We start from the raw sequence: 14,937 nt of genomic DNA on the forward strand, positions 1-14,937 counted from the left end.
CACAAAAAAAACCCCCAAAAATTAAAAAAAAACCAAAAAAACTTCCAAAAATCCCCAAATGAAAGCATCTCACCTGTATCAAAGCCAAAAGTCGGCACGATGTCCACCGTTCCGTGGAAGGCTCCGGCCCAGGCTGAGGTAGCGCCGCTGCCCGCGGCGGGGTCGGCCTTGCCGCCTTGCTGCGGGCCGGGGATCCGGGCCGCACGCAGCGAGGGCACCAGCAGCGAGCCGTAGCGGGGGTCCCGGGGCTGCCCGGGGTGCTGGGGGTGCACATGGGGGTGGTGCACGTACACCTCGTGCATGTGTGCGTACGAGGGGCTCACCTGAGACGCTAAGGGGTAGTGCCAGGGCTCGGAGGCGGCGGGGGCGGCCGGGCCGGCGCTCTGGTGGAGGCCGTGTCCCGGCCAGCCGCTGGCGTCTGCTGCCGGGAAGGTGCCTGGTGCGGGGAAATCGGGGTGCACTCCGCTCAAGCAGGGAGGAGGAGGAGGAGGCTGGTAAGAGCTGGTCCAAAACGAGGTTGGGAATCCGCTCCTTTGGCTTGAAATTGCTGAGCTTTCTGGTGGGGAGGAAAGAAGTGAAGTATGAGTGAAGCTGAACCACGCATTTCGTGACAAAGAGCCCGCGACCATTTGCCACTCTCTGAAGTTTGTAACGCTGAACTCAAGCTTCCTCAGTAAGTACAGAATCACAGCACATTTGAGGTAGGAGGATTGTCTACTCCGATTTCCCTGCTCCAGAGCGGTCACCTCTCTGGTGATGCCCAGGACCATGTCCAGTCAGATTTAAAGTGAGCTCCAGACTCCACAGCCTCTCCAAAAAAATCCCCCAAAACAACAACCGACCTAAAAAACTCAACAAAACAAAAAGTTTTCTTGTATTCAGATGGAATTTCCTGTTTTCTAATCTCTCTGCCTATTGCCTCCTGCCCTGTCAGCAAGCATTGCTGAAGGGAGCCTGGCTCCCCCATCTTCATTCCCTCCCATCAGGATTTTATGTACATTAAATTCCCCCCACCCCAAGAAGATTTTTCTTCTTCAGGCTGTAGAGTCAGAGCCCTCTGAGGATCTTGGTACAGAAATTGTGAGGAAAGGCTAACTCCTGCCCAGACTAGAGCACATCAGTCAGAAAAGTTGCAAATGCTTCTGAGGAAAGAGAACCAGCTCACGCTGCAGAACAGGAAACATTTGGCTAGAAGAAACCCTGATTTTCTCAAACTAATTGCATGCTTTGATGGGATAAAGGTTGTATCTAACACAGCTTATGTAAGTCCTTTATAGAATAAATTATGATGCCCTCTCCCAACAGGATCTTACAAGCAAGAACCATCTAAGTAGCTCAACAAGGTTTTTGTCTGAACCAAAAGCTGCTTCTTTCAGCTAGGGCTCAGCTCATATTTAAATGGATTCCAATACCTCTACATTATGAAATCACATTCTAAAAATTCCTCTTTTGAAGGAGCAGTTAGTGTTTTTGATGTGTAGCAAAGTCTTGGCTTCTCCATTCTCACAAACCTCTTGCCAGCTCATGCTAGAAAGTACTGCTTCATGCAATATGTCTCAGCTCCAACAGCATTTTTTTTGGTCAAAGATGGAAACATAAAAATACAGAACTTCACCTCTGATGAAAGAACAGTCATAAAAATAGCCTATGGAGAAATAAAGCCAGGGAAGTTTAATATTTGATGAGGCCAGGAATCCTCTGTTCCTCATAACTTATGTAAAAGTGCTTTTTTTTTCTTTAAATCACCTTTTGTTTTGCTTTGTTTAATAAGCAGCTGGAATGAGACTTGGGTGAAGACACCATTGAGAATGAACAGATTCTTCAAACACTCCGGCCTCTGAACTTTGCTTATACAAAAACATTTTGGAAGCAAAAAAACTTGAAAGTATTTTCTGACTGTGTCATGCTCGTGTCTCTGTTTTAAAATGCATTAAAATCACAGAAATTTTTCCATACATCAATTGGCTTTGATTTAGGCAGCTTATTGAGTCTGATTAACTTCTGATATTGGAAGCAAACTTTGCAAACATACCATGGACAAATGTTGTGGATGCTTTGTGCCAAAATGCTTCAGAGGCTGCAAACTTATCTGGCAAATGCATCCCAACATGGTTTTTCTTCAAAAGGTTGGGTAGTTCTTAGCAATGGATTTCTATTGCAATTCATGCTTGAAGACTGGAGAGAGCTTCAAGCATATTACAGAAGCCTCAGCACTCCTCCAAAATTGGTATTATTCCTTGTTTGTAAACCATTCCTTGTAATAAGGGATTACACTGAGGTGGAGAACGTGTATGGCTTGCGCTGTTGGCAGCAGAGCTGACACAAAAGAAAAAAAAAAAAGCCAAACTTCATGTCCAGTCTGTTGTTTTTCACACTACTTAACAGAGGAGCACAGCTTGACAATGCTCTGCCAGTATTCTGGAAAATTAACCTCTGTAATTGAGTTTTTGAAAACTATCTGGCTGTTATCTGCATGGAAAAGCCCTAAATCCAAAGCGCTGCACTTCAAAAAGGCACAGAAAAACCACAAAGTATCCGCAGGACAGCTTCAGTAACAGGACAGAGCACTTTAAACCACTGAATCTGCCAGCCTGAATTCATCCCAGATTGCATAACAGCTTGGCTTTGCCAGTCATGCAGGAGGTCTAGGCCACGGAAAACCTTTGGCCATCTCTGTTTTTCAAACCTGTGCAGGTTTCACAAAGCCATCGCTGCTGCCTGACACTGTCAGGGGCCAGCCCGTGACACCACCCTCGCTGGAAAGGTCAGTCCTGTCACTGGACACTCAGGTTCCATCCAGCTTATACAAACATGCAGGAAAATTCCACCCACCCTGAGCACTCAGGGATATCTGGCCTCTGTGGAACAGGGAGAAACAGCCACTTCTACACTGCCTTTGGGAAAGAAAAAAAATAAAAATAATAATAATGATTAAAAAAAAAATACCTCTGTGCTTCCATGGCCTTTCAGAAGGCATTTAACAAAAACTGTCTGCCAATAAAGATGCTACAGTTACCACAACTTCCTACCCTAAGTACAGGGAGGCAGGGACAAGGCAACATCCCAGAGACCACGGAGCTGTGTGTGGCTGGTGCAAATGCCATGGTGGCCAACCCAAATGTTCACAACACACACTGAAAACACGGCAGAAGTGCACACGCTGGGAAGGAGACAATGCATGGATCTTTCTGTACTACAACATCAGCTCTCACTTAAGGCAAGAGGGCAGAAAAGTAAGCTAGAAAAACAACCCAACGCTTTCATCAAGGAAAAAACATGTTGATAAAAATGCCATTAAACTAATATTAATGTCAAGGTATCATTAGCACCTGCAAAAGATTTCAGGCAGCTACACCTAAAATTGAATATTCACATTACTTGAGCCTGTCGTAGGGAGTTGTATTTTATAAAAAAAAACAGCTTCAAAATAATTTTAGCCTAACTTGATCAGTAGTTTCAACATAAAAATGATGAAAACAGGCTCTTTTCAGAACAATAAGTTCTAATTTTTATATGTAAGTAAACTCCCTCCTCAAAACAAACTAAAAAAGTCCCCTGCAATATCACCTTAATGATAAAATCAGAGTTTGTGTTTTCATCACAACACCTTATAAAAAAAAAGGAAGAAAGAAAATAATGAAAAAAAAAAGATTAAAAAGGGGTCAAAAACATTGCTAATCCCTCCTTTCAGATAAAGGAGAAAGTGAAGTGAGCTGGGGAGCCAGTTCATGCTCACACACTTAACACTGAAACCAGTTCCTCCCAAAACAGCTATTGCAAAAACCTTTTTTCTTCCTAAAGTATCTCCAAGTAACTAAGTAATTCACAGAAATTCAGACTACCCAAGGTTATTTATGGAAGAACTTCAAGTTATTCATACTTTAACTTCTTTAGGTAATAGGATACAAACTCACATTCATGTGCTGTAGCCAAGCATCTTTGATACTGTGCATAAACCACAAGACCAAGATGTCAGTGTTGGTCCTTCCCCATTGTATTCAAACAGAATATCTCAGAAACCCATTTGGGCCTGATAAAGCTCATGTCAGCTTCTCTCCTCTGGAGCAGCACATGCCCTCAGCTCCCCGAGCCTCCCCAGGGATTTTCACACCCCCTCAGCAGGTGCAGGGATGGCACAGGGTGGATCTCCTTACTTTATTCCCAGAAGATGTTCAGGACACACCAACCTCCATTCCCCACTGAGGGCAGGGGGCACACGAGGTCAGGAGGCAGCATGGCTGGAGAACCCTCACACCAGGCCACCCATGTCCCCTGCAGAACCCTCTGGGGATGGCTGTGAAACCACAGAGGGGGGACAGGGAAAAACAACAGGGTATGTCTGAGGCCAAAGGGAAGACACGCGACCCCACCCACGGAACATCCCCAAGCTCACTGAGGAGGGCTTGCTGTGGGCATGGGGTCTCTCTGGGGACCGCCTTGATCCCATTGCTAAAACATTTATAGCCTGTCTGGGCCATTTATAAACGCTCCAGTCTCCTTTTTAGTAAGAATAGGTCCAATCCTGCTCTCAGTCAAGTCAACAGAAAATTTCCCATTAACGCTAATAGTCCCAGCTCAAGCCATAAATTCCTCTAGCTCCCCAGCCACTTGTGCTGACCTTTGCTTAAACTTCCTCGGATTTGTCATCATCCTTCTGGAAAGCAAGTCCTTCTGTGCTATTTTTCTCTTCACAGTTGCTTTTCAAATATCCCATCTCTCTTTAGTATCTGTGGCTTTCATCAATGCCTCCACATTGCTGATTGGGAACACCACTGCTCCTGCTCAGATCCCACCAGCACCTCTCTCACCAGCCCAGTGTCAGGCCACTGCTCACCATGCTTAGGTTGCACCCCTGTGCCAGTCCACATAAGGATGTGATCAGAAACAATGCAGCTGTGGGGATCTTAAAGAACACCCAGACCGCCACATCCAGCAAAATGGAAAAAGCATCTTACTGCCACACTTTTTCCAATTTGGAAGTCTTGTCTCTAAGGGCTACCGAGTGTCTCTGGCAAGATCTGCTCTATGTCACACCAATACATAAAAGGTATATAGGCATAACAAGGGGTAAGTGTTAGGAGAGTGAGGAAATGGCTTGCAGAACCTACCACATTTCTCCTCCCTGCATGGAGGCAGGGCAATGTCATGCCCATTTTACACTCAGCAAGCCGTAACATCGTCTGTACCTCTCCCACAAGCAAAGCTGCAATGGAAAACAGCACATGGCTGCAGCCACAGGATCCAGGGCTTGCCCCCCAGCCTATTCCATCCTGTGCTGGCTCCTCACCGCCTGGAAAGCAGCCGTGGACAAATCCTGATCACCTGGCAAAGTCACTGAGAAGGCTGCATAGGTTTCCTTCACGTCCAAGGCCAGCACCCCGAGCAGCTTTGCTCTGGTCTCTCAGGCCAAGTTTCACACTTGGAGCTAATAAAAAAAAAAGCCTCCAACCTCGCAGCAGACGTTTGTGAAGCCACGTTGAGGTCTGCCCCCTCCCACCCAGCCCCTGGCTGAGACAGAATGTGGCAGGAACAGGAGATCCCTGCTCCTTCCATGCCTTTGGCTGCTCTCTCCCCCTTTAACACCTCAGATCACTCAACCCAAGAAGCTCCTCGGTCCTTGGAGATTCTAGGGGGATTTTTTTCCACTTCCACAGAGAAGTGGAATTTCAGCTGCAATGCAATGTGTGTTACTGCAATGCAGCCCGAGTAAGCCACGCCACGGAGAGCGAGCTCCTGCCCCCTCTTACCTCTCCACAGAGGATTCAGCCCTGCCTTGCTCTTGGAAAGGGCAGTCTCTGAATTGAAGCTACTGGCTTGGCTCAAAGCTCTCGAGAAGTGTTCATCCACCACTGAACCAATGTCTCCCTGGAAGTAAGTGAACAGGACACAGCGAGAGTTCAGGTACTCCATCTCGGCAGGCTGGTCTTTCTCATCCTCCTCCTGCTTGCTGGGAAGGGTCACTTCCAGAGACTCCTGCATCTTGTTGTACACAGCTAACTTCTTCTGGGATTAGAAACAAAACAAACAAGAGATGTATCAGTGATAGCACTCAGTGGAAGCTCAACATATGGTTTCCTTAACAAAAAAAAAATAACTGACTACACTGAATAATGTAATATTCACTTTGTAATTAAATTTGGACTTCCAGGATACCCCACACTGGCATTTCACAAAGAAGAGAATTCCAGTGCCCACTTAAGAGTCTCCATTCCTCTCACACAGATGGACCTGCTTCTCAGGCATGTTTCACAACCACAATTTATCAGCACCAGCTTTCACTCAATACTTTCAAAAGAAAGCAGACAGCTAACAGCTCCCTCCTGACTCCCACCTGGAGAGAATATTCCATCAATAAAGGCTACAGAGGTCAAGCCCAGCTCTGTGGAAGGGTGGCCAGATACACAGCATCTGCACTTCACACATCCAGCTGGGCAAGCACCAGGTTTCTCCAGGCACACTCCTCCAACTGAGCTTTCAGGGCCCTCTGGATTCCCCACACTTACTGCTGAAGCTGTGAAGGTGGGAGAGTTTCCTGCTTCCTGAAAAATTTTCTACTCTATTATGCAACTCCACAAAATGCTAAGTTTTCACTCACTGACAACAGAATATTTATCACAGAAGTTGTACCTTGGGGTCATGACCAGGACTTGGTCAGGGGTTTGAGAGCTTAGTTTTTTGGTTGGTTTGGGGTGGTTTGTTGCTGTTTTGAGGTTGTGGTGGGAAGGGTTTCTTTTCCTTTTCCATTTTTTTTTTTTTTTTTAACACCAGCTTTTGGAAAAAAAGGTAAAAAAATTCAAGTCATAAAAAATTAAACATGTGATCTGGGGGAAGAGGGGGATTGACAAGTCCACAAACACATGCAGAAAAATCCACCCCAAACCAAAAACAGAGAAGCATACAAAAAAGTAAAACCCTCACAAGCCATCTGTGAATGGCTATTTCAGAATCTTCTCTCTCTCTCTCTCTCAAATCAAACCTAAATGTCAAAATAAATGTGTGTGAAGATCCATTTTGCATGGAACATATTTTTCAGATGTTCCACTTTACAACTGTTTTCACAGAAAAAAAAAAAAAAACCCTCTCCCCACAACAGTCAAGCTGCAGGAATCCTAGCTTTTAGCTAGCCAGCCATTTCCACAGCTGACTTTACACACAAGCACTTTCAGGAACCCAAAAACAACTACAGTCCATATGCAGAAGTATTTCATAGCATTCCTACAGAATTACAGTTTGACTTATCTTTAATGGTTTGCTTGGCAACACTCTAGCACCATCAGAATCTCTTTAAGTTTATGGCTTTTTTTACCCTTTTTCCAAAGTAGTTCTATAGAAAAATTTAAACAACTACACAGTCTATAAAGTTTCATTTTTACAATAAATATGCTTGTACGATTTTAAAATAATCAAAAGTTGTTTTCTGACCTTGTGTACCATCAATACATTTAAATTTGGTGCTTTCTAAATTCACACAATCCGATACAAATTCTCTCACTGCAGTACAAAATAAATGCTCCGGGGCGAAGTCTTAATTATGAATGGTTATTTTAAAAAAATAACTGCAAGAAAGAGCTATTGACAAGTGGAATTAAAACCTATTCTACTTAAGGCTCACAGCAACTTAAGCAACGTATCTGACATTCCAGTGGGTAAGCTGATAAATGTAAAACAGCTCAGTGATACCATTAATTCAGATGCTGTTGCACAAAATGCAGTGAGGGACGTATGTAATTTTGTTTCAGCTGGGGATATCCAGGCAAAGGCCTGGAATTCCAGTAAATCTGTGCTGCACAAAGCAAGTTATACTGTGACTCAGTTTAGCACAATATTGCTTAGACTTATGGGAGAACTGCTGGGATTCACTAATAAAAATAAATAAACAAAAATACAGAAATGGCAAAATAAAGCAGTTTTACTAGAAACTGGAATTGCTAAAATGAAACAGTCTGAGGCTGTAAAGATATTTTTGCAAAATGCGGGATTTGGGGTAACCTGTACTTTTTTTGGAAGTGCTTAGTGCCTTCTGTAAACAAACAAACGTCTCAGGGAAGTTCTCCTAATATTTGCTACTAAAAATACTAGTAAATAAAAATACTAATAAATGCTTACTAGGACATCACTCAATGTGAGCTTCATGGTTTTGCCTGAGTAATCACAGACCCCTGAGACTTCAGAAAGACAGAAACAGTCGCAGGGCAAGTGGCTGGGGAGGGTGCTTTTCTCATTTTTGGTTTTGGTTGGGCTTTGTTTTTTAACTAGAGACAAAGCATGAAAGAGATCCTCTAGAGAAATCTAAATAGGTCTATTACACACCTTGAACAGAGGCAGCACAGGGTAAAAGCTGCCTCCCATCCCTGCAGGTGCTTGCAGTGATGCTGCAGTTATGCAAATGCAGACACGAGCACGCAATTACAGACAGACACACAGCGCTAATACAGCCCCTGGCTTGACTTGGTGATCAGGAAGGAAGTCTTTCAATGTTCCTATACAGGGACTGGAGCTCAGGAAATTAAAACTTATCTCCAGAGTCGCTTCTCTGCGCAGGAATGTTCCCCCTTCCACAGCTTAAGAATCTAATTCTTTTTCCATTTCAACTCTCTTCCCTCCCCTCCAGTCCACGGACAGTCATTACAAGATGCTCTGAGCATTTGCTCCTTTCAAAAACACCAAATCTGACCTTTTTTTTAATGTAAAAAACCCAGACAATAGGACTGATGTACAAGAACAAGGCCCTGTGTGTGGATTGAAGTTATTTACAGTACAAAGTTGTGGTTTGCAGTGAGTTATTTGCAAATGATAAGAGTTCTAAATTAAAAGGTTTTTCAAAACAGCAAGCCCGTAATCAGAACACAGATCTAATTAATTTGCATTTCAGGAAGATATTATCAGCCTGCAATTACAAAACTCTTTAAATCAGACACTACAGTGAGAGAAAGTGACTCAAGTTTTCCTTGTATGCAATGCATATACATCCTTTGATAAGGTGAGGGTTTTTTCTCCCAACTCACCTAAAATACCCTGTTTGCACATAAATTCCCTAATTTTTGTTCTGACCTTAACAGTAATCTTCTCACAGTATTTTTGACTGCAGTTGCATGAGTGGAAAACTATGCAAGATCATCAGCTGCTAAATGAATTTGTACCACAATCATGGGGTGTGAGGGAACAAAACCAAAAAACCCCCACGAACACTGGGTAGGTTTATGGCAACTAATCTCAGCTAGTCCAGTTTCACTTGTACTTTTTCATTTGAACAGTCCTAGTATATATTTAAGCAGCCAACTGCATCTGTAAGATCTTTGTAAAGAGTATGTTCTGACCAAACACGCTGTTATCTCTTGTCAGTGTTCAGTACTTGAATATATTCATTAAATATATTTTAATATATTCATTTAATATATTCGTTAAATACAGCTTTCCCTTCCTTACACTAAAGACTGATATTAAGCAGCTTTTGAAAAACAGAGCAAACACCCAAAATCTTCTCTTGGCCAAGACACAGAATACAGAATTTAAATTCAGAATACAGAATTTAAATTCAGAATACAGAATTTAAGTAGAAAACAGGGAAATTCAGTGTCTATATCCTTTAGATAACAGACCCTAGTTCATGGCTGAAATGGTACAATCTCTGGATGAGTAGAGCTGTACAGCCCAGGCTGAATTCAGCTTCAATCAATATTATATTATTTTTATTTCTTACATTCAATAACAGGTAATTCCAAAGAAAATTTAAACCCTTCAAATCATACAACAAAAGGAAACTGAAGATCAACACCATATCACTGCTAATATGGGAATATTAAGAATAAAGTTTATTCTGAACAATCATTATCCTGTCTTCCTGAGCACTTTTACACCAAGAAAACATTTAGTCCAAAATCTCGCACAAAACCCTCACCTTGAAGATTCCTGCTGTTTTCTGACATACCCTACCCAGAACCAGGCAAAACTGTTCTCATGCAGCGAAATGTTGGCCACATTAAAGCCTGTGGCAAAAGTCCAACTGACTTCAAGGGTCCTGGGTCTCACCCAGAGTGTCTGGTAAAAATGTCAGAGCATTCCTCTTTGCAAATCGAAAAAAAATTCACTGCCAGCAGAAACCAGTTAGTAGCCAGCAAAACAACAACAGCAAAAACAAAACGAAAAATAAACAAAAAAAAAACCCACACCAAAATAAAGAAAAAAACCAACAAACCATACTTTGATAACAGAAAAGGTTTTACTTTAGCCAAGTTTGAATCAAAAATTCAGGCCAGCTCTTACTTTTCATATACACTGGTTGCCTTTTCCTACAGTTTATTATCTCCATACATGCCACCATACAGCATATGGTCCTTTATGCTCCCAAGCAAGAAATTCTGGTGTGCCTGTGGCCACCTGTTACAGATTTTCCATTAGAAAAAGAACAGGAACCAAAAATAAAGAATAACTACGCTGAGGAAACACTATATGACCCTATCCTGAGAAAAAGGCTGTCATTTGACATAAGCTTCTGAGAAGGAATTCCAGCAACAAACTCGAGGCAAATCCTCAGACAGTCCTCCATTTGTGGAGCTGCCTGCCAAGCAGGCTCCTATTGATAACACAGAAAGTATTCAAGGAAGAAGACAATTCCAAGCAATCAGGGCACTCAGTGCTGGGCCTGAAAGATGCATTTATGGCACTGCCCTGAAAACATGAAACAGTAACTTCTACCCGCACAAATGAGCAAGGTGAGAGCTTGTTTTCAGCTGAGCCACTGGATTTTTAGAGGTAGAGCCTGGAGGTGTTGCTATGCTCTACTGATGGAGGGACGTGGTGGAAAAAATAATGAATTTATACACCTTTTGCTGTACATGTAAACAGAAATGTACCCTTAGAGGTCTAATTTTATGTAGCTAGAGAAAGATCAAACAGAATTTGGTCCAGTCAGAATGACAGAGTAAAGTGAGACAAACTACTTAAACCAGTGATGTCTCGTGTGATTGAACCAAAAAAAATCAACCAACAAAACCTCACACACAAGGGCAAGACATGACACAGGTTTCACATGCTGTAAATCTGAGAGGAGATGAGTTATATAGGTTATATACCTTCCAGAGAAGTTAGCAGAGCAAACAGCAAAGGAAGAGCCTTGAGAAAGAACGTGAACTGCAAAAATTGAATGTGAAGCCACGCTCTGCTGTTACCTGCCATCAGACGCTGCAGACTGCCACGCAGCATAAGCAGTAATAATAAGCCCATCCTCAAAAGCTTGGGGCACATGATGCACAGAATTTCACCAAAAAAACAAGTTACAGTATGTGAATTGGGGTTTAGCCACAGCCAGCTGACACAGCATCAAATGTGACCTGTCCTTGTCTGCAAATCTGTCAGTTTGGAAGGAAGAGCCAAGTTAGTGACCTAAATTGCTAATGAAGACAAGGCCTTATCTGGACAAAGTCAGTCTACAGCACTGCCAGCAGAAAGTCTGACTTGAGCGTATCACAACTCCTTATGCAAGACTTGATTTAGCAAGGACGGCGTTGGCTTAGACGTTGGCTTGCCTCTACATACCATGGAGAAATTCCAAAACTACCATTTACTGTAACTTCCCATTCCTAAGGCCTTTAGCTGGTGTGTCAGTGAGCCAGGGTGAGTCCTACCTGAGCCCCAGCCCTGCAGCTTGCTGTGCCCAGGCTGACGTGACACGACAAGCCGTCCCCGCGTGCCGGGAAAACAACGGGGTTCTGCTCCAGTAACTTACGTGTTTCCAAAGCCGCTCCAAATTCCCTTGCACCCATTCCTCACCCAACCCCTAGGAAAGCCAAAGCTCGCTACTACAGCTGCACAGCCCCTCAGCAAAGTGGACAGCAAAGAGCATTTTCATTTTGCCAGTCTGCAGGGTTTTACCCTCACGCCTGCACAGCTCCCCACCAGACTCAAACACATTCGTATCCTGACACCGGCACACGCTCGCTCCGTCTTCTTGCGATGGAGTATGGTAATCCCGATTTATCCGCAAAATTAGGGCCACACCCCATTTTCATCAGCTCATTCTGGCACCACACGAGCATGTATATACCCATGTTTCGCTTGCTTCCCTCCAGCAAGCACCCTGGACTTGAGCAATCTCAAAGATCTAAGGTGCTAAGCCTCCACTCCCATTAACATTCAAGAGGAATTCAGGCTCCAGTCCATTTAGAGCTTTAAAAAAAAAAAAAAGAAAAAATAAAATCTCATCTAAATTAACTTGCCAGCAAGTCCTTTCCTGGCTAAGGACGAGTGAAAGCTGTTTCCAGAAACTCTGCCTTTCTGTGCATGGCAAAAATCAACTCCGTGCTGATTTTAAAGGAGGAAAAAAAATACAGACACAGAAATACGGGAATAACTTTAGTGTGGGGAAACTTTAAAAAGGCACGATGGACCACCCCTTAAAGCTACAACACTTCTGCACAACCCAGGTGCACACTAGTCCATCATTTAAAAGCAGTCTGAAACTTTCCATTAAAAGAAGAAAAAAAAAGGAGACAACCAATTGAACTGCCCCCGACCCACAGAAACGCGACACGTTTAGCTCTGCAGAGAGATCCCAGGGTCCAGAACTTGAGCCTGCGATGGCAGCTCCACAACTAAAGTGCTGCTTGGCTCTTTAAAGCACACAGAACTGATTTCCAAAGCTGGCATAACCAATTACACACTTGAAATGGCTTTGCTACAAATACCTGTGGAGATACACAGGCTTTAGAGTAACACGCCTGTGTCTCCTTGCCCTGAGAAGAGCAGGAAAACCAGCAGCAGCACAGCATGGAAGAGCTTTCTGTCTCAGAAAACAAACTGAAAGACACCAGCATAGTACAATACCACTGAAAAATGCCTTGGTGGAGTCCTCGGATATTTTAAGGGTGAGCTCCATTTTATCATGTCCAATGCAGAGACTTATTTTTAAGATATCCCACTAATTCATCTTCCCTCACTGTTATTTTTAAACCATGGTTTTAATTCCAGCAAAGAAGAACATTCTTTAAAATGGTCATCATCCTCACAAAGAGCGCAGGAGAGTTTTACATGTTGAACACATGTGTAAGAACCAAAAACCTGGCAACAGATTGTTCATCTTTTTTTGTTACATTCTCTACCACTTGATTAAACATCTCTGACAGGACAATTCTGAAGGAACGGACACTTGCAAAATGTCACTTGTTACCCAAACAATAAATCTTGATGCATGAGGAGTTCATTCTATATTTACTTTTTTTTTTTTTAATTTAGAAAACATTGGATTCAGAGAAAATACATAAACCACTCTAAAGTTAGCAGCTGTTAGAAGTAGAGGGTGCAACACTTTCTTCAGCAATAACAGTTCGGCTTTTCAGTCTGGCATCCAAGCAGCTTGTGAAGACCCTCCAGCACCAAGTGTGTCAGGAAAACCAAGGCAACCAGGATTAACTAAACTAAATTAAACTGTCAATAACACGTAGAATAGCCATGTTTAGAAAGCTTTTAGCTGGGAATGTGATATACTGTGCCAGCCAAGACTCAAGAGCTGTATTGGCTCATCAGAGCTATCTACGTTTCTTGCCTTGCTTTTCTACCTTTACTTGTTAAACACCATAACCCACGAGAAATCAGTTTGCTTAAAATAAACTTTAAAGAAACTTCAGTGCTCATTGGGGCACCCCTAGAACATTTTATATATGGCCCTGCTTTTGGATGAGGAAGAAATTTTATACTTATGCTTAAAAGTAAAAAGCACTTGCACGTGACACAGTCATTTAATAGATTTCTCCCGTACTAAGTGTTCTACAGATCTGGAAGAAAAATACAGACAACCACTTCCAGAGTTAAATATCAGAAAGCTCAGCAGAGTTTCAATTGCAGTTTTCTACTTCTAAGTCTCTCGGTCAGAGAATCAGGCTCTTAATGATTATTTATTAATTTTCCCCCCAGATCACACAGGCTATGAACTGGAAACCCAGATATCCAAATACAAACCTCACAAGTAAAATTACTGCACAGACAGAAGCTTCTGCTAGATCTGACCCAGATTAGGAAAGAAGTAACAGCAAAGGCACTCTGCAAGAGACAGAACTCACAAGTTTTCCAGAGCTCGCGTTCAGAGTGAACAACATGAGCAACCTGGACAAGTTCACTGGGATATCGTTACTGTAAACGAGCTCTCTGTCTCAATAAAGGAAAAAATCAGCAGTACACGATAGGAATTTTAATGTTTTAGCCCATACTCCCAGGCAAGTTGATACTAGGGGTCACTTCCCATGTACGGAGAAAACAATCTTCATGGATAATAATGATAAAACCTTATGGAATGCAGCAACAACCAAAAAATGTATTCTCAGATGACTACATTAGGGCCAAGTCAATATTAGTCCCACTTCACCCACGCACTGCATAGTCTAAAAATGCTGTCAGCCCGATAAGAATTTCCTGATTCACTTAAAAAAAAAAAAAAAAAAAAAGGAAAAAAATATACATCTGATCACCAAATTCAGCTGGAAACTCGCCGCAGACGATCTTGCAGGAGCGCCGGGGTGAGCGGCGCGGGTCCCGTTCCGCCCGTGTGCGCTCCCGCGGAGCGCAGGCTCGGGGTGAGCGGGGCGAGCCAGCGAGCACGGCCGACAGAAGGGGGACAGCAGCAAGGAAATAACTTTTTCCTCCTGCCCCGCGCCAGTTGAGCGAGCCAACATTCCGCCAGATGCAAGAAACTGGGGGAAAAAAAAATCATTTCTTCTTGTCAGGAAGGCTCTTACCAGGCTCCGTTGCTCCAGGGCACCCTCAGCAGCTCCCGGCATCTCCAAATCAGGCCGGGGGCTGCGGAGCGCATCGCTGGCTGGCCGGGGCGGAGGTCTCCGCCCAGGGCACCCAGCGATGCGCCGCGCTCCCGCCAAGGCGGGGAGGCTCCCCAAAAAGCCCCCGCGCCTCCCAGCCCTCCGCAGCGCGGCCCCTCGCCCTGCTCTCCCC

The 14,937-nt window shown here is 43.6% G+C and overlaps 1 protein-coding gene across 1 annotated transcript in view; it reads right to left on the reverse strand.

Annotated features, from left to right (window-relative positions):
* VGLL3 (vestigial like family member 3) overlaps positions 1-6,715 on the reverse strand; it is a 19,073-nt gene extending 12,358 nt beyond the window's left edge. The window contains exons 1-2 of the mRNA XM_033518569.1: positions 5,748-6,715; positions 74-556 (exon numbers count right to left, since the gene is read on the reverse strand). Coding sequence (XP_033374460.1) covers positions 74-556; positions 5,748-5,979 — 715 coding nt within the window. The 5' untranslated portion in view covers positions 5,980-6,715. The remainder of the gene's footprint in view (positions 1-73; positions 557-5,747) is intronic.
* Between the last annotated feature and the right edge of the window lie 8,222 nt (positions 6,716-14,937).

The sequence above is a fragment of the Parus major genome, chromosome 1 (genome assembly GCF_001522545.3).
Source record: "Parus major isolate Abel chromosome 1, Parus_major1.1, whole genome shotgun sequence".
In the NCBI taxonomy this organism is placed as follows: domain Eukaryota; kingdom Metazoa; phylum Chordata; class Aves; order Passeriformes; family Paridae; genus Parus; species Parus major.